This window comes from Oryza glaberrima, chromosome 10 (assembly GCF_000147395.1).
Source record: "Oryza glaberrima chromosome 10, OglaRS2, whole genome shotgun sequence".
NCBI classification, from domain to species: domain Eukaryota; kingdom Viridiplantae; phylum Streptophyta; class Magnoliopsida; order Poales; family Poaceae; genus Oryza; species Oryza glaberrima.
The window spans coordinates 21,541,571-21,568,157 of NC_068335.1; the positions used below are offsets into that span (position 1 = coordinate 21,541,571).

General features: G+C 43.7%; 6 protein-coding genes across 6 annotated transcripts; 3 read left to right on the top strand and 3 right to left on the bottom strand.

Moving 5' to 3' along the window:
• The first annotated feature begins 636 nt into the window (after positions 1-636).
• On the top strand, positions 637-2,947 carry LOC127752909 (cyclin-P4-1). Its single transcript, XM_052278351.1, has 2 exons — positions 637-1,026; positions 2,083-2,947. Exons 1-2 carry the CDS (start codon positions 677-679, stop codon positions 2,366-2,368), a joined length of 636 nt encoding a protein of 211 aa, XP_052134311.1. The 5' UTR covers positions 637-676; the 3' UTR covers positions 2,369-2,947.
• Positions 2,948-6,522: 3,575 nt separating this feature from the next.
• LOC127752896 (RNA-binding KH domain-containing protein PEPPER) lies at positions 6,523-9,980 on the top strand. Its single transcript, XM_052278337.1, has 6 exons — positions 6,523-6,902; positions 7,653-7,908; positions 8,456-8,610; positions 8,688-8,960; positions 9,193-9,387; positions 9,478-9,980. The coding sequence occupies exons 1-6, from the start codon at positions 6,597-6,599 to the stop codon at positions 9,667-9,669; spliced, it is 1,377 nt and encodes a 458-aa protein (XP_052134297.1). The 5' UTR covers positions 6,523-6,596; the 3' UTR covers positions 9,670-9,980.
• A 684-nt stretch (positions 9,981-10,664) lies between these two features.
• On the bottom strand, positions 10,665-13,350 carry LOC127752910 (mediator of RNA polymerase II transcription subunit 31-like). The gene is made up of 6 exons (XM_052278352.1): positions 13,135-13,350; positions 12,919-13,038; positions 12,430-12,526; positions 12,264-12,342; positions 11,599-11,915; positions 10,665-11,022 (listed from the first exon to the last, which is right to left on the bottom strand). The coding sequence occupies exons 2-6, from the start codon at positions 13,022-13,024 to the stop codon at positions 11,013-11,015; spliced, it is 609 nt and encodes a 202-aa protein (XP_052134312.1). The 5' UTR covers positions 13,025-13,038; positions 13,135-13,350; the 3' UTR covers positions 10,665-11,012.
• A 3,020-nt stretch (positions 13,351-16,370) lies between these two features.
• On the top strand, positions 16,371-17,948 carry LOC127752899 (trihelix transcription factor ENAP1-like). The gene has a single exon (XM_052278339.1). It carries the CDS (start codon positions 16,505-16,507, stop codon positions 17,513-17,515), a length of 1,011 nt encoding a protein of 336 aa, XP_052134299.1. The 5' UTR covers positions 16,371-16,504; the 3' UTR covers positions 17,516-17,948.
• Positions 17,949-20,717: 2,769 nt separating this feature from the next.
• LOC127752912 (60S ribosomal protein L27-3-like) lies at positions 20,718-21,415 on the bottom strand. The gene has a single exon (XM_052278355.1). The coding sequence runs from the start codon at positions 21,348-21,350 to the stop codon at positions 20,940-20,942; it is 411 nt and encodes a 136-aa protein (XP_052134315.1). The 5' UTR covers positions 21,351-21,415; the 3' UTR covers positions 20,718-20,939.
• A 515-nt stretch (positions 21,416-21,930) lies between these two features.
• LOC127785967 (phospho-2-dehydro-3-deoxyheptonate aldolase 2, chloroplastic-like) lies at positions 21,931-26,191 on the bottom strand. Its single transcript, XM_052313292.1, has 6 exons — positions 26,182-26,191; positions 25,110-25,636; positions 23,847-24,124; positions 23,283-23,559; positions 22,637-22,882; positions 21,931-22,317 (listed from the first exon to the last, which is right to left on the bottom strand). Exons 1-6 carry the CDS (start codon positions 26,189-26,191, stop codon positions 22,048-22,050), a joined length of 1,608 nt encoding a protein of 535 aa, XP_052169252.1. The 3' UTR covers positions 21,931-22,047.
• Positions 26,192-26,587: the final 396 nt, after the last annotated feature.

Here is a 26,587-nt window from a genome sequence, read left to right on the forward strand (position 1 = left end):
GATTCCACAGTTCAGATAACCCTCAAGAAAAGAACTTCACAAGTTCAGAATTCAGACTGACTTAATTCACCAGGTTGCCGAAAATTCACTGCAAGTACTAATGCAGTGCAGCCGTACGAACCTATCTGTACGGTCGATACGAATTTAAGCAAAAATCCGATCCATCATTATAATCTAAATTTGAGAGTCTGATCAAACCCAGATTTAAACTAATTTTTACCAGGTTGCTCAAAATTCACTGCACGTACTAGTGCAGTGCAGCCGACAAATCCATCTGTACAGTTGATACGAATTTAAAGCAAAATTAAATCCATCTTTATAATCTAAATTTGAGAATCTGATCAAACCCAGACTTAAACTAATTTTTACCTGGTTGCTCAAAATTCACTGCAAGGACTAGTGCAGTGCAGCCGACAAATCCATCTGTACAGTTAATGAAATTTTAAAGCGAAATTCAATTTAAATTCGAGAGAGAGAAGAAGAAGAAGAAGAAAGACAGACTAATCATGCCAACTTGCAAGCCCAAAGACCCAATCTTTCCTTAGAAATTTAATTTTTTTTTTCATCTCTTTCCTCGCGTTTTCCCTCCCTTTATAACCACCACCACCATCTCGTCTCCTTCCTCCCGCTCGCTTACTGCTCGACTCGTCGCCTTCCTCCTCGTGGCGAGCGATCGATGAGGACGGGGGAGGTGGCGGAGGCGGTGCCGAGGGTGGTGGCGATCCTGTCGTCGCTGCTGCAGCGGGTGGCGGAGCGGAACGACGCGGCGGCGGCGGCGGCGGCGGTGGGGGAGGAGGCGGCGGCGGTGTCGGCGTTCCAGGGGCTGACGAAGCCGGCGATATCCATCGGAGGGTACCTGGAGCGGATCTTCCGGTTCGCCAACTGCAGCCCGTCGTGCTACGTCGTCGCCTACATCTACCTCGACCGCTTCCTCCGCCGCCGCCCCGCCCTCGCCGTCGACTCCTTCAACGTCCACCGCCTCCTCATCACATCCGTCCTCACCGCCGTCAAGTTCGTCGACGACATGTACGTCGCTGCACCACCACTCTCTCTCTCTCTTTTTTTTTTTACTTCCCAATTCCCCATTTCACGCGAATTACGCACGACAACGCCACCGACAGAGTTGCTTGCTTGCGATCGTCGTCGACAGAATTGTAGATTGATTCAACGGTGGCATTTGTTCGTAGCTTCTGAATTTCAAATTTTGAAACTTCAAGAGCAAGTGTAGATAAAAAACGAACTCTTTTTCTATCTTGAAAACACAATTGCATAAACACTTGCACCGGTTAGATTAAAAAAAGTTGCATATTCTTGTATTATCTAGCCAGCCAAATCAAATCGAACTAAATCAACCTGAAATTCTGAGCAAAGTTGCATAATGCAGCAGCAGCATGATCGCATAATTCGACCTTTTTTTTCTCTTTACAATCGCACAATTCGACTTTAGTAGCGATGTTGCTTGGCGAAATGTGATCGACCAATCCTTTTTCTTTTTCGTTTTTTGAACCAAATGTGATCGACCAATCGATGGATCGATCGATCCCCTTTGGATTGATTGGCACACGAGCACTGCTGCACAGCCCCACCACTGTACCACAGGCATGTGGTCCCCACTCACAGACCTACTAGCTAATCCCCTTTTTCACCTAGCAATAGCATTTTCCAACTGGCATTGGCAATGGCATCAAATCCAAGCCATCGTGTTGGTCACAAATCCAAAGGACAGTTGTCGAATTCGAGGTTGATGCGGCGGCCATTCTACTACCAAATTCGCCATTCTTACCAAAGTGACAGACACCTTGGGTGTGTGTGTGTGTTTGTCCTATCTACCTTCTCACAGGCTCACATTGCCCTCAAAACAAGCCACTCGGTTTTGTCCGTTTCGCCATTGACAAGAGCTATTGCTTCGGTGACATGCTGGCTGGCCTGGCCATCATTGATCAGTGGTCTAAAACTCTGAATATGCTCTTCTTCTTGTCGTAGTTTGGAATATGTTTTTTTTACCGGGTTCGTTTTATCTTTCGGTTGAACTGGTCGGTGCATACAATTCAACTTGATGACCGTGACGATGCGTCGATGCAGATGCTACAACAATGCCTACTTCGCGAGGGTGGGAGGCATCAGCTTGATGGAGATGAATTATCTTGAGGTGGACTTCCTCTTTGGCATCGCCTTCGACCTCAATGTCACGCCGGCTGCCTTCGCCTCCTACTGCGCCGTGTTGCAGAGCGAGATGGCCTACCTGGAGCAGCCGCCCGCCGTCGATCTCCCCAGGCTGCACTGCTGTCCGTCCGATCAGGACGATGCCGGCTGCCATCACAAGCAGCAGCAGCAGCAACAACAGCAGCAGCATCAGCTCGCCGTCTGAAGGTTCAGGAGTTCAGAATCAATGAGAAGTTCAGAGCTCTTCTTTTTTGTCACTGGATGTGGTGTCAATTTGCCTTTCTTTTTTCTTTTCTTTAATCTTTTTTTTACCGTGCTTGGTACATAGGTGTTAGTTAATTGTGGTTAGTGAAAGAATTGAGCTTTGATTAGATAGGTGGATCATGGTTCATGGATGGGTCAGCTTCTTGGGATATTTTTTTCGCCATTGTTCGTTCGATGGATGGATGGATCATGGATAGGTGGATCAGCTTTGGGATCTTGCCATTGTTTTAAGTGATGCTAACTTGTGCACATGTGAGTCACAGCACACTGCATGTCTCTTGTTTTCTTCCTTTTTTTTTCTCTCTTTTATTTTCCTCTTTTCTGAACATTATTCGCGGCAGGGGCAAGAAAAGGGTAGGAGAGATATCATGGGATTGTGGCGACAATTGGGTTATTGGTCAGAACATGGCATGTTTCTTCAATGTTTGGACGAAAATGATCAGCTCAGCATCTCTCATGAAAATGAAAATTTTCGATTATATATTTGATGGGCATAGAACCTGAAAACTCTGAATAAATGCAGAGAGCAACTGAAAGTTGTCAGTCTGAAATAGTAGTCAGTTGATGGTACTGGCATAAATGTCACTGGAGTACAATTCCATTAATATGGAAAGTCCACTAGGGCAAGAAAGAACCAATTGTTTTTGTTCGATCTACCAGAAGAGAAGAAGTTCCATTGCTTTCTTCATACTCCAGAGCTCTCCTACTAGTTTAGTTCGCGAAAAAAAAAATTTTGGGTGTCACATCGAATATTTGACAGGATGTCAGAAGAGGTTTTCGGACACGAATGAAAAAACTAATTTCATAACTCGCCTGGAAACCGCGAGACGAAATTATTAAGCCTAATTAATCCGGCATTAACACATGCGAGTTACTGTAGCACTTATGGCTAATCATGTACTAATTAGGCTCAAAAGATTCGTCTCGTGATTTCTATGCAAACTATGTAATTAGTTTTTTTATCTATATTTAATGTTTCATGCATGTGTCCAAATATTCGATGTGATGTTTTTGGGAAAAAAAATTGGAACTAAACAAGGCCTTAACAGCAAGCAACAAACATGCCAGAGTTGCATCAGGGGTTACAGGAGCAGAAGTATATGAGTCACAAAAAGGAAAAGAAAAAAAAAGAGAGGAACACAATTAAATGCAATGTCAATTCACCTCATGTACTTGTCCAAAAGGGCCAAGTAGATGAGAGATTCTACTACAAGGAGATGGAGAGATTCTCATGGCAGCAGAGGCATCTTGGGCGGTACTACCTCTGTTCACAAATATAAGCTATTTTAGAACAATATTGACTTAAGTATTTTTAACTATGACTGCCAGTAAAAAAAAATAAAAATCAATGACTTAAGAATGATGTTACAGCAATTAGAGTTAAACAAACTATCGTAATATGCAACTCTTTTTATTTGAAATAATTATTTTTAAAAAATACTTCCATTGATCAAAATAACATATTGGTGACCATGTCCAAGTCCAAAATCGCTTATATTCGTGGACGGAGAGAGTATATCAGACAGGTAATTAAAGGGTGCCATTACCATGAACAGTAGATGCATCATGTCATATACTATCTATGCAGATGTTAGTAGTGGAGAGCAAGGAGGAGGGGTGATAAGAGAAGAGAAGAGAACGTGGTGTGCATGAGGTTTGTAGGGCTAAGGCAGTGGTTGTGGAGGGCAAACACTGCGTGCCAACTTTTGAGCTGGGGGTGTAATATATAATGCCTTTGGCCTTAATGCTGTGAGCTGGACATGAACATGGATGGATGCCGGTCACAAGAAATTCGGCGGTTGCAAATGGTGATCTGATGAGATGACCAGTGATGCAGGGCGAGGTGAGGTGAGGTGAGGCTTAATTGCAGCCAAGTCAGAAAGGAGAAGTAGTAAACGATTCCCTCTCTAGTCTCTATGCTCATTTGACATTCCAGGTGAAGGTTATGTGCATCCTAAGCTAATGTGCTGTACTTAGTGATCTAAGCTAGTGCACTTATACTATATTGTAACTAGCTTGTTCTTAATTGCGGCAATAACAGCATACACAATTTTGTTACAGATGTGGTTTGTATTTTGTATTTTTTTAAATGAAAAGGTCAAAATAATTTATTTTGAGCTATTACCTTATGGTAAGAAAATTGGATTTGTTAGAGTGTAATATATTTGGGGGAAGATGTGTCGGTGGGTAAATGTTTAAGCTGATGAAGTGTTTCTATTGGTAGAAAACTATTATGGACAAAATTAAATATATGTGGTGAGAATTGGCATGTGGGTACTGAACCATGTGACTCCAGAACTGCCAAAGCCAATGGTATTTGAACCTGTGATGTGAAGCCTAGCTAGCTAGCTAGCCCATGCAATGTGGATCAGTGGCCTAAAGAATCACAGGAGTAAACCATCAGGGACAGTGATGATTCTTTGGGCATTTGCTTTTCATAAAGGCTTCCATTTGCTTTGGTTGTTCCCCTGTGAAATGGAGATGGATTTTGGTTGGGAGCTTAACTTTATCTATGTACTTTGATGCCAATGCATGTGTGTGCCTTTAATCATTCTTGTTGAGTTGCTGGTACATGTCTTCTGAATTCCATGGCTTCCATCCTTTCTTATCTTCTGGAATAGTGACAAGTGCACTAATTGTGGCTCCTATGCAATAGAAGTGAAAACAGGGATGTCATGAGCTCAGGACCACCACAGGGGATTTACTAGGGGTTGAAGTATACAGTAAAAATAGTTTCTTTTCTTAACATTTGAACTCACAATATGAAATTGATCGATGCATGATGCATGAAACTCAACAATCAATTTTACCCGTCTCCAGTAAATTTGCACAACCTTATTAGGTGCAAATTTTGTAAGGATAGGCAGGTGGTAAACATTACAGAAGCCCCAAAACAATGAAGACTGTACTTTTGATGTTAAACCCTGCAGCACAGTTTTCTTGCAAAGATAAGTTGACCATCAAACAATTAATGGGAAAATTTAAACCATGCCACACAAAATTTACAAAATTTGTGATATGCCACCCTGACTCACATGCCATTGACTCATGTGGGTCCTACATGTCATTGAGATACGAGTGGCATATCTCAAATTTTGTAAAATTAGGGTGGCATGGTTCCATCAAACCTAACATTAATACCCTATTTGATTAATACCCTGTCTAGAAACAGTGACCTCTGGCAGTCTAGGATATTGCTTCCTACACTAGTTGTGTACAACCATGACTACTACAGTACCACCCAGTAGATCACCATCAGATAACATGGAAGCTAGAAACACTTGCACATGATCGTACCCAGCTCATACGGGGTGACCAGCTCAGTACAAGATGACAAAAGGCACTCTATCATTCATACTTCGGTCTACCATGTGTTTATTTGAAGTGGATACTATTACTCTCTATACATAAGACTTCGCTCTTTAAAACTTGCGAAGTCTGGGCCGTTAGATTAGGATCCAAAGTTTCACATATCCTCTTCTCTATCAATCGCACATCCTCCTATCCGGAGGCATGATTTTGTTAAACAGGAGAGTTGAACGATGTAATTTTAGAATTTTATTAAAATTCAAATTTAATGTTTTTTTCTTTAGAATTTGTTGTCATGTGTAGGGCCCAAGCCTAAGCTGACCTACACGTTGCTCCTTCTCCTGCTCCTTCTATTTCTCAAAAATGAAAGTGTATAATTCTATATCGGACATACAAAATTGGCATTACTAGAATTACCATATGAAATGCTTTTGCAACAGTAAGGTTCTTTTTTTTTAAAAAAAAACTAACACTAAGGTTTCTTGAACCACAGTTTTCCGCCTTACCTCCCTCGTTTAGTAAGGTTGCCAACCTTAGCTGTTCGTTTTACACGCGCACGTTTCCTAAACCGTAACACATGTGAGAATGACAAGTGGGCCACAGCTGAATTCCAAAGCCTAAATGTTAAGGCCTTGTTCAATCGCGGCCCATCCAAATGAGGCCCAAACGGCAACACGAGTAGGCCCAGGAAAACGTAAACCCCGGCCTGCTAGTAGATTTGGGCCCATAGTGCCGCTCGTGTGAAATCAAACAGATCTCGTGCTCCTCTCCTCCTCGTCGCCGTCTGCCTCCCACCACTTGACAACAACAAAGTCTCTCTCTCTCTTCTCTCTCTCGCCTCGACGCCCCAAACCCTAGCCATGGCCGACCCAGCCGCTGCCGCCGCCGCCGCCGAGTTCGGGGATCCCGATTCGCCGCCCGCGCCGGCCGCCGAGGAGGCCGAGGCGGCTGCGGCGGTGGGGGAGGAGGCAGTCCCGGCGGCGGAGGCCGCGGCGGCGAAGAGGTGGCCCGGGTGGCCCGGGGACAGCGTGTTCAGGCTCGTGGTCCCCGTGCTCAAGGTCGGGAGCATCATCGGGAGGAAGGGGGAGCTCATCAAGCGCCTCGTCGAGGAGACCAAGGCCAGGGTCCGCGTCCTCGAGGGCCCCGTCGGCGCCACCGAGCGCATTGTGAGTGCCCCGCGCTAGTTAGTTTATCGAGTGCCTATGTAGTTCTTTCCGTTCAATTTGTCGAGTATTTTAGAAGCTCTAAATTTGACATTAAATTGTTGGATTGCCCGGTAGGTAGGATCTTTTCTTAGAGATGTTATTTAGTGCTCTGAATTAGAGATTTTGTGAGTTAGCTGCTTAGGTTGGGTGTATATTCAGTAAAAATTCTGTTGATTGTTTTGCTTTGACTTATATATGTTAGCCTATGAGTTGCTGCAATTGTTAATTGCATTTTTTGTCATGTCAAATAATAGAGCAGAGGTGGACAGGTGGTTTATATTATTCTTAAATTGGTTAAAATTTCAAGCCAAATTTAGAGCTGATGTTGATTGCGTGTAGTATTGGTGTGTGGTGGTGGCCTTATTGTAATTATGCTTGTTAGGGTGGTCTTATCCTGAAGTTATTGGACTTGTTATTGCTTACGATTGTAGGCAGTTCATCTCTCAAGATGATGGTAGTGAACAGATGGCATTCAATATGTTTTCCTGCATTTGTATCTCGCCTGGTTTGGTGTGACTCAAACAGAACGATCTTATTTATAATTTGGTTCAAATTGATGAAAGCAATAATCTATCATTCTATCTGTTCTCTGAATGTGTTCGAAATTTGGTATTGGGCACTCACTTTAGTGTTGTTTGCATTATTGTTTAGTCGTTTGATGTTATCCTTTGGATTCACTAACTGAATCAATCCCACGCCTCTTGGTTATAGGTTCTTGTGTCTGGGAAAGAAGACCCAGCCTTGGAGCTTCCTCCAGCTATGGATGCTCTCATGAGAGTTTTTAAGCGTGTCAGTGGTATAACAGATGGAGCTGCTGAGGGCACACAGGCAGCTACTGCACCTGGTGTATGTGCTGCCCGTTTGTTGGTTCCTGGAGCTCAGGCAATTAACCTAATTGGGAAGCAAGGTGCTTCAATTAAGGCCATCCAAGAGGGCACTGGTGCTACAATACGGGTTATATCAATAGGTAATGTACTCTCGCTTGATGCATAGCATGTTAATACACCATTGCCTTTGTGCCAATTTGATGGTTAAAATTTCTGTAAAAGTTTGATTTTACACCAGGGCTTGCTGTGCATTATTCTGTGATCCTTTGTTTATACTGTTTGTATGGGTTTAAGGCTTTAAGCAAGTAATAGATATTTTGAAGTCTTCCCCTGTTAGTATTAACCATGGTCTTGATATGCGTATTTTATTCAAAGAAAGCGTGGTAGAGCACTTTGCAGGTCTTCTTGCATGGAAGAACGTATCATGTCCATTCTACTCTTGGTCACAGTCAGTAGAAAATATTGTGGGAAAAGTTTCAAATTAGCACATAACATTGTTGCGTAGAAAACCCAAAGGCTTAACTTTTCTAGATGTAGAAAGATATCAAGGGATCAACAAAAATGAGTTAGTACAATTTTGTACAAACAAATGCGTGTTGATGGTATTGTACTTAAACACCCTCTAAAATTTTCAATTACCCTGAAAAGTGACAGCAATATATAATATCAACTTATAAATTTATGTAGATGAGCGAGAGCGACCTTTCTATGTAATTGAAGATGAAAGGATAGTTGAGATCCAGGGGGAAACAGAGAAAGTCCTAAAAGCACTTCAAGCAGTTTCTAATCATCTCCGGAAGTTTTTGGTTGACCATAGTGTACTTCCATTGTTTGAGAAGACTGTAAGCACATTTATCTCATGTTTTACTTTACCCTTCTTATCAATCCTAATATATGCCGTTTCCGATTTGTTTCTCAGAATGCTACAGTAACTCAAGATCGCAGCACTGATGCTTGGACTGATATATCACATCCTTCAATTGTTTCTGCACAAATAAACCAACCACCTCCTGTGGTTGATGAATATATTCTTCCAATGAAGAGAGACCCTCTGTTTCTCGAACGGGAACCATTGATAGACCACAATATTCATCGCTCAGGTGTTTCGCTTTATGGGCGGGATCCTGCCTTGTCAACATTACGAACCTCTGGAATACATGGTGGTGGACCTGGTGGCCCTCTACTTTCACAGGTATGATTGATCTTGGGTTTCACATGCATCTTCATTTTTTTTTTCTGATGAGCTGTTTGCTGGAACAAACATGATTCATGTGGTTCTTTGATTTTGAAATCTGTTGTAATTTGAGTCTCTTTTGCCTTTGATTATGCATCCTATCCATTAATATATGTTTGCCAGTTATTATTTATCAGTACAAATATTTATTTCCTCGTACTGTTTACGGACTAGAACACGTGGCACGCAGATAACTCAAACAATGCAAATTCCCCTTACCTACGCTGAAGACATAATTGGAGTGAAAGGAGCAAATATTGCATACATACGAGCTAACAGTGGTGCAGTCGTCACAATTCAAGAGAGTTTGGGGAGCCCTGACGATATTACTGTTGAAATGAAGGGGACATCATCACAAGTACAAGCTGCCTATCAACTCATCCAGGTAATACCATGGCATATATATACTCCTTAAAATTTTGTATTTTCAAGTTTCAGCCATAAAAATCTCTAATGTCATGTCCTCCTCCCTCAGGATTCTCTGGCGGCACATAGGGATTCTGTCAGGAGCAGCTATGCAGGATTAGATCCAGTATATAGGCCAAGCTATTCACAGTATGGCAGCTCGACCTATCCGTCGTCGTCATTGCCATCGTATTCTAGCATGGATGGGGGTGGATATTCGTCTTCAGGTCTCGGTGGATATGGGTCATCTTACCGGTACTAAGCAGTTAGTCGATAGGCTTGTTGCCTCCCTGTATCCATCCCTGGGCCATCCTTGTACTGAGCCAGCAATAGATGTTTTGATGGCTTTTGTTCTTCTCGGCTGTAGTCCTGCAGAAATCATTGTGTCCCGGCAAATGTTTTTGGTATATCTGCTTCTGTTAGTGTGACAGGGCATGTGGTTTATATCTCATCATGGAAAGATGCCCCTAATTTTTCATAGTTTAGTTGCATTTTTTGTGATTGTTATGGTTGTGTGGTCTACCTGTTTGTGTTGAAAACGGATGAGTCAATGCACGTGTTATGTTCATCCAATATTTTCATGCTGTAAGCATATGAATGAAAAGGAAAAAAAAGTACCGTGAAGCATAACTGAAGCATAAAGTCGCTGTTACATGTAATACTTTGATACTGTGCCCTTCTACAAAATATATGAAAAAGAAATAGCCGTGACAACTAGATGATACTTCAACAAAATCATTTCTACCAATACGATCTTTTACGTACAAAGATAGCAAAACTAAGGGCCTTTGAATCAAAGGATTTATATAGGAATTTTATAGGATTTAAATCCTATAGGAAATTTTACTATTTGGCCCTTTGATTTAAAGGATTGAAGCTTTCTAAATCGTATGAAATTCCTATGGAATGGCACATTGCATGTGGATTTTAGGGGAAATTTAGCAAGAGCTTCAACCTCTTGGAAAATTTTCTTTGAGTCTATCTCTCATCCGATTCCTGCTTTTTTCCTGCACTCCAATCAAACGACCATTCTTGTGTTTTGCAATCCTCTATTTTACACTTCAATTTCTGTCAGAATCCTATGTTTTTCCTATTCCTCCGTTTTTTCTACCTTGCGATTCAAAGGGGCCCTAAAGCTTCATATTTCTAGATGTACAAAGAATGTGAGAATATCACTGCCGACCGACAATATTAAGTTGATTGGACCTTCAAATTGATCCCGTATCCCAATACTGTTGTTGTAACGATGAACTAATGAAGAACACACTACCGAGCGTAACCACTTCATCGTACCCTGAAAATATGGGCTCTGTGAAACAGGCTTTTACTGTGGATTCTCTGGCGTTTTCAGTGATCTTCCAGTGACCAAAAAATTAGTACTCCTATAATTACAAGGCCACATAGATGAGCCAATCATTCAAGGGCCAAGCGTACAGGACATATTGTTATCCAAATTACATCTCCAGCGGCACAAATAGGAGTAACTGTTAGCTTCTAAATTGCTGCAAAATAAAGGCCTACGAGGAAATAAATATGAAGATTACTCTTCACTTGCATACAATGTTGTCTGTCTGTTAAAGTTGACCAGCATGTTCCACAGTTCCACTAGCCCATCCTGTAGTGACAAGAAAAACAGTATATCAGTCATATCGAATTGTTTTATTGAACATAAATACCATACTTCTGAGTTCAAAACATACGGAACAGGGACGAAAGGAAATAAGCTGCTGTAGCTACATGACACACTTCAAAGTTTAGGCAATTCAACTGACTACTCATCTTTCAGTCATAGCAATCCTACTGTAAACCTTGTACTCGCTGACAAAATCACTGAAAAATCCTGACCATCTGGAAAACTCCGTTCCCTCACCATATACAAACACACAACGGGAGAGGGAGGAGGGATGGAGAAAATAAAAGGAAAAACACAACAAGATTCCTCTGTTCAGTTTTTTTTTTTTTCAACAAATAACGATTCCTACCAAAGAGGAACAATTCAGCTCTCCTGCAAAAGCACATTGAGAGCCTCAGCCGTCTTTCCTGTATAACAGGAAGAGGATCTTCATAATCTAGAAAACAGAAACAAAAATATGTTCGCATAGACGGAAAACAACTCGCAAGGCAAAACATCACTGCAAAGAAAACAAACAACTTCATAAGAGATATGGATGATTGTAAGGGAAGTGCATACTTTCTCTTTCTACCACCCTGTCCACCCATGACATTTCTCATGTCGTTCTTTGGGATATTGGTGCCAGGGGTTCCTGCAAACTGCATAGGAGACATTGCAGATGCACCAGCTGCTGACATAGGTGGCAAAGATGATGATGGTGCAGCAACAGGTGGAACCACGGTCGACGGCACTGGTGCTGCTGGGGGCACTGTTGCTGGTGCAGGTGCAGGTGCAGGTGCCGGAGTTGGTTCAGGAGGAGGGCGGGGTAAGATGTGCTTCAACCTATTGTTCCTATAGTTTTTCCAGAAGAAATATTGCTGCCTATGAGCAACTTCCTGCGAATAATTTGATGGAAGGAATTAGTTTGTGCTACTGATGCTAATAAAGCACAACAGACAAAACAGAATTACGAATATGCAGTACAATATGAACAAATGATATGCTTCCAATTTGTTCAGTTGCCCCCTAACTAATTCATAAACAAATAAAGGTGCCCATTCATAAGTCTGTAAGAACAACAATAATAAAGTTTTAGCTCATCCCCATTCACTAACAATCTACAGTCAAAGTACTACATTCCAAATACACTTAATAAAGGGGAAATCTGAAAGGATGTTATAGGCGGTACTATAAAAGGTTGAAATGGCACATGTGTACTAGGAAAAAGGGTTTCAAAGGGTCACCTTGCTTGCTGGATGGGCCATTGCATTCCGGAAATTCGCATTTTGGAGGAGCTCAAGAAAGAAAAGGCAGTGCGGATACCTACACAAACAACAACCAGTGTGACCAAGCTATTTTGTCACAGCAAGCACCTACTAGCAAACAGATCTAAATTATACGGCCACTCACATTATGTATTTGATGTACTCCGGACGCTGCCAGTATTTGAGATACTTGAGATACCCGATAAATGCCTCATCCTCAAAGTACCTATTCTGTGCTAGATCTGTTTCAACATAAGAAATATTAGCCAAATGCCATTTTACATACAGTATTAATTTCAGTACTCATTTAACAAGTTTGATTCCATTAAAAATAGCAGAAGCATTGAGAGTAATTGGGCATAAGCAAAACATAATCCAGACATCCATACCTTCCTACTGATCAACATACACTTCAATTATGCATCCAATCTACGGTACCAGACTACCAGCAAACTAATTACTCTAGGCAGTGTATCACGCTTGCTGACCAACACAATCAAATTGCTGTTTATTTTTCCTTAACTAATACCATCAAGTCAAAGATTAAACACTAATTTGTTCAATAAACCTAATGAAAAGATCCGCGGTAAAACCCCAAGCCAAGTGAAACGAGAACGAGGATACAGTACAGTACAGTGGATGTAGGTAGGGTTTGCGAGGCACTGGATGAACTCGAGCTCCAACAAGAACCGCTGCCTCGCGTCGTTGGGGTCAGGCGCCGGCATTGCCTCCGGCTCCATCACGCAGCAAGCACCTGCAAGTGTTGGAGAGAGAGAGAGAGAGTTAGCACGACTGCTCCGGCTGGATCCCCGATCTACTCCGGCTCAGCATAGCAAGGGGGGAGGAATACCTCGAAGGCCCTGGATGCGCGCGGCGCTCGGACGGGAAGGGGAAGCCCCGCCGCTGCTCGCGCTGAGAGCCGCCCTTCTCTCTCTCTCCCCCCCCCCCCCCCCCCCCCCCCTTGGACGAACCCTAGAGCGAGGCAGCAGCAAAGAGGGCCGCGGCGGCGGCGGCGGCGTACTCGGCGTTCCCCTTTGCACTGGCGCTCAGGCGGCGAGGGCAAAAGTGAGGACCGATTAGATCAGGGACAAAATCGTCCATGAAAACAAACTAAGAGCAAAGATAATAAAAATGGAGTAAATTTCACGATACTACATAATACTTTGATAATAAAACTACATATTTAATAATGTGTCACAAAACTATAGATTTAGTGTCAAATTTATCATGGAATTATAGATTTAATGTATTATATCATATAACTATAGATTTAACAACTATTTTATCATAAAGCTACATATTTACAACTTTAAATAAATAATAGTGATACGATCTAAACTCTAGAACATGTAGTTCTTGATAACTTCATCACTAAATTTGAAGTTTTGTGATATGGTGCATTAAATCTGTAGTTTTTGTGAAAAGTTTGACGCTAAATCTGTAGTTTTATGATACTTTGATCCAAGTGTCTACAATTTTGTGAAACTTACTATAAAAATGAGAAAATAAGGAGAGAATGGCACTAACCGGAATCATTCGTACCGCGGGACATTTAATTTATTGCTACTTTAAGATGTGGCAATTAATTATTTGCCACTCGTTGTCTATAACATGTCGGCCCTCATGTGTCTATAACATGTGGATCCAGTGACAAATAATTTAGCACCACTCGTAAAAGTGGCAAATAGTTAATTATTCTGTGAATTAATAGATGTGAAATGTTGTAAGACGTTAGTGTTACATACTATTAATTTCTTCGCATGAGAAGGGGACACGATGAGGATGAGAGAAATACACAATGCTTCAACAAATACATGTTATTTTAAAGTTAAAGTTTTTCCCTCGCTATTATTTTCCAACCTTCCATTGCACACAATTTGATAGTAGAATCTCATATTGAGGAAAGATGCTTGGTTGATTTAGATCACATAGGCTTATCTCCAACTATAAGGGCCCCTTTAAATCGTAGGAATGAAAAAACAGAGGAATAGGAAAAAGACAGGATTCTGACAGGAATACAATTATAAAACAGAGGATTGCAAAACACAGGAAAAACACAAAAATGGCCGTTTGATTGGACCACAGGAAAAACGCAGGAATCAGATGAGAGAGATAGACTCAGAGGAAATGTTCCAAGAGGTTAGACCTCTTGCTAACTTTCCTTCAAAATGTGCATAGGATTACCCATTCCATAAGAATTTTAAAGGATTTGATAGGATTTAATCATTTGTTTCAAAGGCCTTCATAGGATTTTTTTTTCCATAGGATTGAAAACCTCCAAAATTCCTACATTTTTCCTACAAATCAAAGGGACCCTAAAAAAAGAAGGAAAATCTAGTGCGTAAAAACGGATGTTTAGTTCATCCTTATGTAAACTTATGGGACGAGAAAAAAAAATATAATGCGGTTACACTGTATGAGCTGCAAAATTGTATGATGGTCTTGACACTCAAAACGATACATCAACCGAACAACAGCTCTATCCAACGCAGCTCCGAAGATCCAATTACTAAACCCAATAATATCTCATGTGGAAAACAGGTTTAGGTAAGACAGGCTTGGTGATATGAGGCAGACCTCAAGCTACATACTATATACTAGATAACTAAACACATTTCTTTACTTATGTATAAAATTTATAGAACAAGTCCTTGTATGTTTCTGAGAAAATAATTATAGCCCTTTATGTTATACCAATGTATTATTGGTGTATTAAATAACATGATACATATTGATGAAATATGAGATATTCCTTGAATTTTATCTTAGGGTCATGTTATTTATGGAACTTGATAGACATAGCTCACGTTGTCGTGACAAACACCTACTAAAATACACACAGTAGTGTGATGAATGATAACCCCTTTGAAACGATTCAAGAATGCTCTGCTAGTTTACTGTTGTTAGGATCACCTCCATTCGTTTTGATCAAAGGGACTGTTTGGTAGAGCCTTTTAGATCCAAATCCAATAGAGTTGAAGTTCTATCAAATGATTGAGATCCATGCAAAAATGGAGCAGAGTGGGTTGGATAACTCTTACAAGTTGTACTTGTGGTTTAGAAGTTCTTTAAGGAAATTAACATTGATATATATTGGTTGTAAATTTGAAACACATATTCATGTCTTATAATCGTACATCAAAATAAACGTAAGTAATAATCATATTTATCCTCTCATCTCTTTCATGATTTCTGAAGATGATAGTAGCTTGTAAGTATTGGAGTTGGATCCCCGCAAAAAAAAAGTATTGGAGTTGGATCATGAATTAAGGATTTAGGACAATTACATATTTACAAACACATGCTAGGATTTAAGAGGTTGCTTGGCAAATGGGTTAGGAAAATAATCTCACCTACCAAAAAATATATATTTTTAAATCCTAGCCATCCATTATTCCTTCCTCATTGTTTTTCTAACCCTTTATCCATTTTGCTATCCCAACATTATCCCGCTTATCTCATTATTATCCCATCACACCCTACGACTGTCAACGCTTTCAAATGGGCCCTAGCTGCACGGCGAAACCAAACGCAGCCACGCCGGCACGGCACGCGCGTGGGCGTGGTGGCCGTAGGCCGTAGCCGCCGCGCCGCGCGAATAAATTAGCAGGCGAGATCGGCCGCCATCGCAGATTCACGGGTCGAGACGGGGCACAGACCAGACGGCGCGGCTACTCCCCATTCGAAAAAGCCACGGGCGCATCGCACCGCACCGCATCCGCGCGGCGGAAACGGAAAGCACTAGCCGAGAGGGACGTCCACCCACCCACCAGGCCACCACCCCCCCCCCCCCCCACCCCCGATCCGACACGGCACACGCCCACGCCCACGCCCACGCCCACGCCGCGCGCCGCTCCATCTCTCGCCTCGCCCCCACGATGCCGCGGCGCCGTGCCGTGCCACCACTCCCTCGCTGGGCCGCCCCACCCACCACCACCACCACCGCGCCGCCACGCGACAAACCCCGCGGACGCAGAGGCAGAGGCAGAGGCAGAGAGAGCCAGCCACCGCGCGCGCCGCACGCCCACCACCACCACCACCACCCACGCGGACGCGGCCGCCGCGGTTCATTCCCCTCCCCCCCCCCCCCCCCCCCCCATCCCGTCATTTCACCTCCCCGGCCCACGCCCGCCGCGCGGCCCACCTCCGCCTTTATGACCGATTCCCCATCCCCTCCTCTCTCCTCCACCACCAAACCCTAGCTCCCACCGCCGCCGACGATGTCGTCCTCCTCCTCCCCGCCGCCCAACCCGGACGCGCTCTCCTCCCCGGACCTCCCCCCGCTGGCCGCCCCCGCGGCGGCGGCCGCGGCAGCCGCCGCCGCGGTGTCATCTGGTGGCGCGGGGGGCTCCGGGCGGAGGCTGCCCCCGCCGTGCTGGACGCACGAGGAGACGCTGGCGCTCATCGAGGCCTACCGCGACAGGTGGGAGGGGCTCCGCAAGGGGAACCTCAGGGCCTCCGACTGGGACGACGTCGCCGGCGCCGTCACCGCCCGCTGCGGGAGGTTCCCCACGGCGACGCACAAGTCCGGCGTCCAGTGCCGCCACAAGATCGAGAAGCTCCGGAAGCGGTACCGCGCCGAGAGGGCGCGCGCCGCCGGCCGCTCCAAGGGCCCCAAGTGGCCCTTCTTCCCGCTCCTCCACGACCTCGCCGGCGGCGGGGCGCCCGACCCTAGCCCCAACCCCATCATCAAGATCAAATCCAAGGGCCCCGCCGCCGCGGCCGCCTCCCCCTCACCGGCGTCCCCTTCTCCCGTCTCCTCCCCTTCCTCCGAGGAGGATGAGGAGGAGGAGGCGGCGGCGGACGCGGGGCGGAGCAGGAGCCTTCACGGCCTCATCTCCAACGGCGGGAGCGGGAGCGGCCTGCGCTTCACCATCCCCAAGGCCTCCCGCTCCAAGCCTGTGGCGCAGCGAGAACAACCCACCGCCATCAAGGTGGAGAAGAGCGAGGAGGACGCCGAGGCGGAGGCCATGGCCGAGGTGGCCTCGGCGCTGCGCGCCGTCGGCGACAAGTTCCTCCGCATGGAGGAGCGGAGGCTGGAGATCTCTCTCCAGATAGAGAAGGAGCGGATGGAGTCTGAGATGAAGCGCACCCAGACGCTGCTCGACGCCCAGCAGCTGTTCGTCGAGGCCTTCCTCGGCAAGCAGCAGCACCACCACCACCACCACAAGAAGGCCAAGGTGATCTCCGCCGCCGCTGCCGCAGCAACAGCCGCCATGGATGAGGATTGATCAACTCCATGTTGTTGGTATGGCCTACTATGTGTTTAGTAATGTTTACTTCTCATTGTTAACTGCTGGTGTTAGTCGTTGACTTGTGATAATTCTACTAGCTGTTGTTTGTGTTTGGGAGGGTGATTAAAGTAGTCAGGTGTAGGATATGGAGTGGGGGAGTGAGGAGGAGGATTAGGAGTGAGTGCTCAGTTAAGCTACCTGTAATCAGTTCAGTGATCTTGTGCTTGAGTTGCTGCTGCTGAAGCTGCCTTGTCCAAATACTTCTGTAGTAGCATATTATTGTCAGGTTTTTACTCAATCAGTGTCCTGTGTCATGTTCTATGTTTTGATGATCCTAAGCCTTGGATTATGTGACAGTAACTTGAAGAAGCCTTGCACTGTAGTAACATGTTTTTCTCCATGAATCAAATTAATGGCTGGTTTAAGGGTACTATGATAGCTTATCAGTTCCATGGACATCTGGACAGCTGAAAACAACACTCTGGATGCATCAAAGAGGGTATAGCGAAATGTGCCGGTTTCTTCGCGCTTCTTGCTCTTTTGCACTCCAGAACAAGACTGAAGAGTATCCTGCACTTAAGCTTCTAATTTATTCTTTTGTTAGTCAAGTCTTCTTGAAAACAAAAAGGAACTTCGACTAGCCTTCTGTCAAAGTTAAATACAAAACGAAGCAGAAGAGAGTGCTGACATCGGTCCTATTATTTTAATTGTTCAAATGAAATAAAGAATGACAGCAATCTAGTAGGACTATGTTTCATTAAGCCAACGAAATTCTGAGGTAAGGCAATGTTTCATTAAGCTGTTTTATTTATATGCTTTCCAACTAATAAATGGTGTCCTTTTGTGCGAAATCAAATAAATCTGTTTTTCAAGTTTAATATGTATGTTTTGGGACCGAGGTAATGAGCCTGATCGGCACACAAATGCCCGCATTCAGCATGGGGTCATAGTGTGTGTGGTAATGACAGATCTGCAAGTGAATTCCTCAGTTCGCACTGCAAATGTACTCAGACACTAATGGTCAGTTCACCAAACCATATGAGCAGAGCAATCGTAGTAAAGGCCAAAAACGGAGTCCTCACTAGTGAAACTCAATGCTTGCTCGTACCTATGGAAAATGAAGGCACTCATGAGATGTCCAGAATTCAGCCGTTGTAATGATGGGGCACCGTCTGGTTTTCATATATTATAAAGGATGATTGTCAATATATTTTTACTGGAAACTGGATTATCCCTAGATACAATTTGTCATGTCACCATGATTATACAAAGGGTCTGATGTAGACAAACCATCTGTGTTGAATCAGGACCAGACAAAAGAACGCGCACGTCCTGTCAGTAGTTTGGAAAATAAACATTCCAGTTCTTATGAAAAAACCACTAACAAAGTGCAAATTTTTTCGCTGAAAACTAATTGCAAAAGGTCTAGCACTTGATAATAGACGCAGACTTGCAACGTATCAACGTATAATTGTTCAAACTTGCATATTAGATATACACGCGGCACTCCAATGAGGCTCCAAAATCAGCTTCAAATTTAAGGTTGAAAATTCAAATTTTAGCTGATAAGCATAAGCATAAAGAAAAAAAAAAAGATGCCGGAGGCCTTTTATTATTCATACATTGATCATGTGGTCAGTTTGGTTGTCTCAGAAGTAAGAATACATGGACCTGTGGAGAGATGTGTTACGAATTTATGATCCATTTTTCTTCAAGAAACCTTGATATAAGATCGTCCCAGGTGTGGAACAAATAGAAATGAGCATTACAAAAATGATAAAGCAATCACACAGTGCACAACCTTCATCGAGTTAACTCATTCCCGCTGTGGCACAACGAGCATTCTGCAAAACAATATCTCGAAAGACAGCTTGACACACAACTCACAAGTCACAGCACAAACAGAACATGTAGAGTAAACCAGAATAACAGAACAGCATCCAGCCTTGTAAACAAATAAACAGAAAGAAAAACAAGGAATGAAGTCCAGCGCCAGCCAATCAACTTGCTACCTCTGAGCACAAGATTGGCATCAGTTCTATCAGGCCCCGAAGGCTTCTTTTGTGACGCAAGAAATCACATCTTCCATGTTCTTTTGTGATGCAAGAAATCGCATCCTACATAACATGATTGACTGCCAATATGATAATGTAGTAATGCGATGGGAAAAAATGATATGATGAGAACTACTTCCTCCGTTTCACAATGTAAGTCATTCTAGCATTTCCCATATTCATATTAATGTTAATGAATCTAGATAGATAAATATGTCTAGATTCATTATCATCAATATGAATGTGAAAAATGCTAGAATGACTTACATTGTGAAACAAAGGGAGTAAAGTTTATCTGACATTCTGACCACCCAGGGGTGCGACTACTAATCGAGGCAGCTTTGTTCGAAATCAACCTATCATAAGCTCCTCTATGGCGTACAGTAAGTTTCAAGACATTTTCAAAATCAAGCAAGATGTGCCAAGGTAGTTTTTGCCAAATATCAAGCATTGCTCCAGCTTACACAACAAGCAGCAATGAGTATTTATAAATTTGGCCCCTCAAAAACTACACACCAGCCAAAAGCTACATAAACCATAAGATATTGGAATATCACCTAACTTCAAGTGTCTCGCCATCAAAGTCAAAACGGAGCTAAGGTCAATGACATCCCATAACATATCTCAATCTTCAAACTTATTTAAACAAGAATATTAGTGGTGCAAAAAAAAATAGTAAGCAGCATTCCCACACTAGCTGAGCAAAATTTCCAGACCTACCAGTGAAGTGTATGCAAGCATGAGGCACTGAATTAGGACATCCTAATTATACTTATTTTTTGTGAGTAGAACACCATGTGGTACTATCTCAGATTTCTACAAGGATCATAGGGTAGGCAACCATTGGTTGCAACAACTAAAAGAATGAAAACATTACTTATGAATGTCCTATTGCATTCCTTTATTCAAATCCAACAATGTAAACACATAATCAGCTATCCGCCTGAACCTTAATACTAGAAGCATCACATAATCCATCCATCCAGACAGGCTCATGTTGCACACCTTGGCACCAACAAAGCAATGAGCCAATGACTAATAAAACACTAATCAGGGAATTTAGCGCAAGCAATCGACATCAAATTCAAACTATAACTAAGACAAGAAAATGAACCATAACCAGTGCGAAAAATTGACACAGAACGTCTCCCAATATGCTTCTTTGATAGATCCATACTACTAAACATCCACACCCACACAAGCAGGCAGTAGTACCATTACATCAGGGTGATTGAGATTAATTTAGAAAATCCAAAACCATTCATTGGCTGCTACTCAGAAAGCGAAAAGCTTTAGAAAAAGAGAAAAAGGATGAGATGGCCGTGCACCAGTACCATCCCATCGCCGCCGCCGCCGCAGGAGAGAGCTCAGAAGCGGAGCTTGGTGAAGAACCACCTGTTCTTGCCGGTCTTGAAGCGGTCCTCGAGGCGCGCCTTGGCGGACTTGCAGGCGGCGACCTTCTTGTCCCTGGTGGCGAGCGCGTCGGGCCCCGCGGCGACCTCCTTGAGGTCGACGTCGAGGGTGTAGCGGGTGGGCATGAGGTGGGTGAAGTTGACGAGCTTGAGGAAGCACTTGACGCGCGACTTCTTCGCCGTCTTCTTCGCCGAGTCCTTGCGGATCACCTTCTTGGGGTACTTGGCGAGGCCGGCGACGAGGCAGTGGCCGTAGGGGCGGTCGCGGGTGCCCTCCTCGAACACCCGCACGATCACCGCCTTCCGCCCCGCGAACCTCCCCTGCAGCAGGATCACCGCCTTCCCGGGCTTGAGAAACTTCACCATGGCTGATCTCCTCTGCTGCGCCGCCGCCGGGGAAGATGGAGTTAGGGTTCGGGGAGAGGAGAGGCTTTTTTTAAGCTCTTTTATAGTCGGGTTGCGGAGAGGATGGTTTAGGGTTTGGGGTGGGGATAGAATGACGTGTTTACCCCTGGGATGCGGTCCGTTGGATGCGAATCGGGCGGGTTTAATTGATGGGTAGTGGTGGTGGGGCCGATGTGTCAGTGGTAAGATAGGTGGGCGAGCGTAGGGGCAAAATGGGAAGAGTGGGAGCTGGGCTGAGATGGGCTTTGCGCTCTTGAGTGCCATGTAGGCCCAGTTATCAGACGGCCGGCACAGCATCTGGCCCACGTCGAGACTTAATGTACAGAGGATCACAGGAATTTTGCATGATGTTCAGAGATGTTTTTTTGTTTTCTGAATGTTCTTAGGTTTTTTAGACTTCAGAACAAGGCTTAAGATAATGCATGCGGCACATACACCATTTAGCTCCTAATTATTCTTTTGATAGTCAAGTCGTCTTATTGAAGAAAAGAAACTTCGACAAAGTTAACTACTAGTGAAGAAATGAAGCAGAAGAGAGTACTGACGTCGCCACGCCGGCTCTATTTTTTTTTATTATTCAAAGGAAAAAAAAAAGAATGAACTACTCCAAGCTAGATACTATCTCTTCTTGTAGGGCCAAAATTCCGAGCTAGATATCTTAAGCTACCGCCCTGTACACCAACCTATTCCAAGCCCTGTCTCGTTTCTTCCTTAGCCTGTCAGCAATGGCGAAAGCCAGCTCAAGCGACTGCGATGCATTCAGCCTGGGGTCGCAGTGCGTGCGGTAGCGAGAGCTGAGATCATCAAGGGTCACCGTCTTGGATCCACCAATGCACTCTGTAACGTTCTGCCCTGTCATCTCCAGGTGAATCCCTCCAGGGTAGCTTCCCTCTTGCTCATGGACATCGAAGAAAGCCCTCAGCTCGCACTGCACATGTACAAGAAGAAACACAAATGGTGTCAATATGTCAAATATTCATGTGTAATAAGTCAGTTGTTCATCAAACCATGAATGGCAAAGTCTCAGGGCTTGTTCAGATTGATACCATTTTAAACCATACTATTTTTTTTAGTAAAGTTGTCAAAAATGTACATCCATTTAGTTTCTTGCCAACCTTTAGTAAATAAATAAGAAATCATGCTAAAACTTGGCAATATTGTCAAATTGCCAAAATTTTGGCAATGCCAAAAGTTGGTAAGGTTTATTTTTGCTACAATCTGAACATGCCCTCAGTTCTTACCCTTACCCTGATCGCGTCGAATGATCTTGTCTTGAGACCACATGGTGCGCTGATGGTGTTCCCATGCATGGGATCACTGACCCAAGTGACAATCAACCCAGCTTGGCGGACTGCTCTGATCATATGTGGGAGCTTAACGCGCGTGTTCTCAGCACCCATTCTTGTGATGATTGTCAGTCTTCCGGGCTTGTTGTGAGGATTCAAAATCTCACACAATTTAACAAGCTCTGAAGGTTCGAGCTTGTCACTCACCTTTTTAACACAGAAAAAATTAACTATGTGCATAGACAACTCGTTTTGTATAACAAATAACAATAACCATAAAGTCATGGCTACTGTACTTATATTTGCGATGGCATGGTAAACATGATATACAATGTTTTTTTTTCTGGCGGTCTTTCAAAAAATAAATATTTTCCCCGACAAATTAGCATTTACATCTAAGGCTAAACAGCATAAGACCGATGACTGATGATGAACTATGGTACTACTAGTAAATATTGTTACTTGTCATTTGAGATGGAGCTTAAGTACCTCTAGTAGTCCAATGCTGATACATAGTTTGAGAGTTTCAGTAGATATATTACATATTGAAGATATTGGCTGAAAGTCTTATACAAATAAGCCAACTTTGAAGAGGTGGATTGGTTACCTTTACACCTAGAGGGTTGGAAATACCACGAAGGAATTCAACATGAGCACCATCCAGTTGTCGAGTCCTCTCCCCAACCCAAAGCATATGAGCAGAGCAATCGTAGTAAAGCCCAGAAATGGAGTCCACCCTAGTCAATGCTTGCTCATATGGCAAATGAAGGCACTCATGAGATGTCCAGAATTCAGCCGTCGTCATGATGGGATGCTGAGGAGTCAGACCAGCAGCAACCATAAATCCGATGGCATCGTGAACCCTCTCGGACAGCTCCATATACCTGCTCACAGAAAAAAACAAAAGAGGACATGATCTTGGTTTCCATTGTATAAAGGATTATTATCAATGATACTTACTAGAAATCCCTAGCTACTATTTGCCACGTCACCATGATTATATTAAGGGTCTGATGCGTACATGCCATCTGTACTAAATAATGCAATTCCTATGTCTGTTGTTTGGAAAATAAACATTTGCATTCATATGAAACAACCACTAATATGCGTAAAGAGTTTTGAATAAAACTAATTGCAAAATGTCTAGCACTTGAGCTAAGCTAACAACTACCTGTCCCCTTGCGTGCTGTCCCTCAAGAAGTCAAGATTCCACTGGGTGACTCTCTGCAGATCTGCATACCCTCCATGAGCAAATCCTCTCAGAAGATTCAGGGTGCTCGCGGACTGGCTGTAGGCTCTAATTAACCTTTCAGGATCTGGTGCACGCGACTTCTCATCAAAACCATCGCTGTTAATAATATCACCTCGATAGGAAGGAAGTGTCACTCCATCTATAGTCTCAGTTGGGTTTGATCTTGGCTTTGCAAATTGGCCAGCCATCCTTCCAACCTGAAATATACATTGTCAATCAGTCAATCTCTCCACCTGTCTATCAGCACTTGAATCATTAAATGTTAAGCCATCAATGGTTTGAAGAACATAAACCTCAAAAAGAAAACTGCAAATACACTTTTGTTTGTCAATCTAGATTCCAGAATAGACTAAGATACTGAATCTAGCTTGTCTTTTAAACAATATGAATGCTTATGGTTTCATGTGTGCACTGGTGGCCACGTCTGATCCCTGTCTTTCTTGCTGCTGTACCTTGTCTGTCAAATATTGGGGATGGAAATTGGCGATTGACTTGTTGATCCGTTAACTTAAGACTCATAGCATATATAACTGCTAACAATCAACCATCTATGCGACTATGCCTTTCAGGGGGAAAAAACAGAAAACTGAATGGATGAATCCGCGCTGTGCCATAATTTATAAATTATAAAGCCTGATCTTTCAGAACTTGACAGCGAAGTCGACACGATTATGTCTACATCGACCGATCGCCATCTCAAAGAGAGATTGTGAAGATGACAGCTGGGACCCTGCAACAGCTTAAGCCCGAGTGATCAGCCACATGACATATATTCGTTCTATCTGAATGCGCCAAAAACCCAAACAATGCAGCGTGTGGCGGACAGGAAACAGATAATTTTCGATCTCGAATTCCAATCGGGTATAAAATGGAGGAAGTAGATTTTGATCTCCTCGTTGCTTGCATGTTACTCAAATGGTTATGAAAAAATTTGAGAAGATGTATTAACGTGTGTAATATATCACTCCACAAATTCAAATTCAGCTTCTATATCTGGCAACAAAATTAATTGTGAATATATGTTAACTACCTGCGGTTCTACATCTCGCAACAAAATTAATTGTGAATGTACGTAAACTAGCTGCGGTTTAATTAATTTAATTTTTTTACGAGATCGTTAGGGATGGATTGGAGAAGGAGAAATGGTGAGAAGATGAAGCCATGGGAGTAGGCGAGGAGGACCTTGATGGTGGGCATCTGGCCGCCGAAGGTGAGGACGACGGCCATCTGGAGCATGAGGCGGAAGGTGTCGCGGATGTTGTTGGCGGCGAACTCCTTGAAGCTCTCGGCGCAGTCGCCGCCCTGCAGGAGGAAGGCCCGCCCCATGGCGGCGTCCCCGAGCCGCTCCTCCAGCTTCCGCGCCTCCCCGGCGAACACCAGCGGCGGGAACGACGCCAGGTCGCGCTCCGCGCCCTCCAGCGCCGCCGCGTCCGGGTACTCCGGGATCTGCCTCGCCGGCCGCGCCCTCCAGCTGCCCGGCTCCCACCCGCTCGTCGCCGCCGCCGCCGCGCGCACCGTGATCATCCCCCGCCGCCGCCGCCGACGGCCGGTGGACCGGGCGTCCTCGAGACGCGTGGTGGCATGGACGATCGCCGCGTGCCCAACGGTGAGAGCCGCCATGGCAGAGTGACACGTCACCGAGTGGATCCGCAGCCGGAGGCAAATCACTGGGTATTTATATGTAGAGCCGCCGTATAATACTCCAGTCACTACGTATAATAGTCACAATTTTTTTAGACTAACCAAAACGAAGCAACTACAAATCGGCCGCATGAAAAATGCAGAAGTTGTTTCATCACTAGACTTAAAAAAAGTGTTTTAAACAATTACAATATCGTCTAAATTTACTTGAAACATTTTTCAATCATGCGGTAAACAACAAAGATACATTGATTGAAACATTAAAAAAAATCGTGAAAATCTACATGTTTCAAACAAATGCAACACCGTTTTACCCCAAGTTGAAATATTTTTCTAGCACGTATGAAACATCAAAAATCCAAAAATATACCGGTCTATATCTAGCTTCCGCCTCTTAGGTGGTCGAATCTTTAGCTTCTTCTGAGCCGACCAAAATTCGAACAAAAACATCTCCATGAAAAAGATAATGGGAACTAAAAACCCGATTAGTACACCTATTATATAATAGTCACAATGGTGTACACACACTGAAGTTGTACTGTACGTCTATACAATAACCATTTTATGAACATGGTACAAATATGTAGATGTTCATAAGTAACAACGCACATACTCATCTCCATACGCATACACACACATTATCTATAGCATATCCGAATAACTGGATAATGAAACCGACAAATCTCGCTGTTTCTAATTGAGCTACACTCACCTCACTACGCTAACCTCAAAGCTTAGGGCCCCTTTATCACAGTAATAAAAAAACGGAGGAATAGAAAAAACATAGGATTCTGACAGAAATAAAAGTGTAAAACAAAGGATTGCAAAACACAGAAAAAACGTAGGAATGACCGTTTAATTAGACCACAGGAAAAACACAGGAATTTGAGGAGAGATAAAGACTCAAAGGATTTCTTCCATGAGGTTTGAGTTTCTTCCATGAGGTTTCTATCTCTTGTTAAAATTCCTCCAAAACTTGTATGGGAAGAGGCATTTCATAGGAATTTCATAGGGTTCAT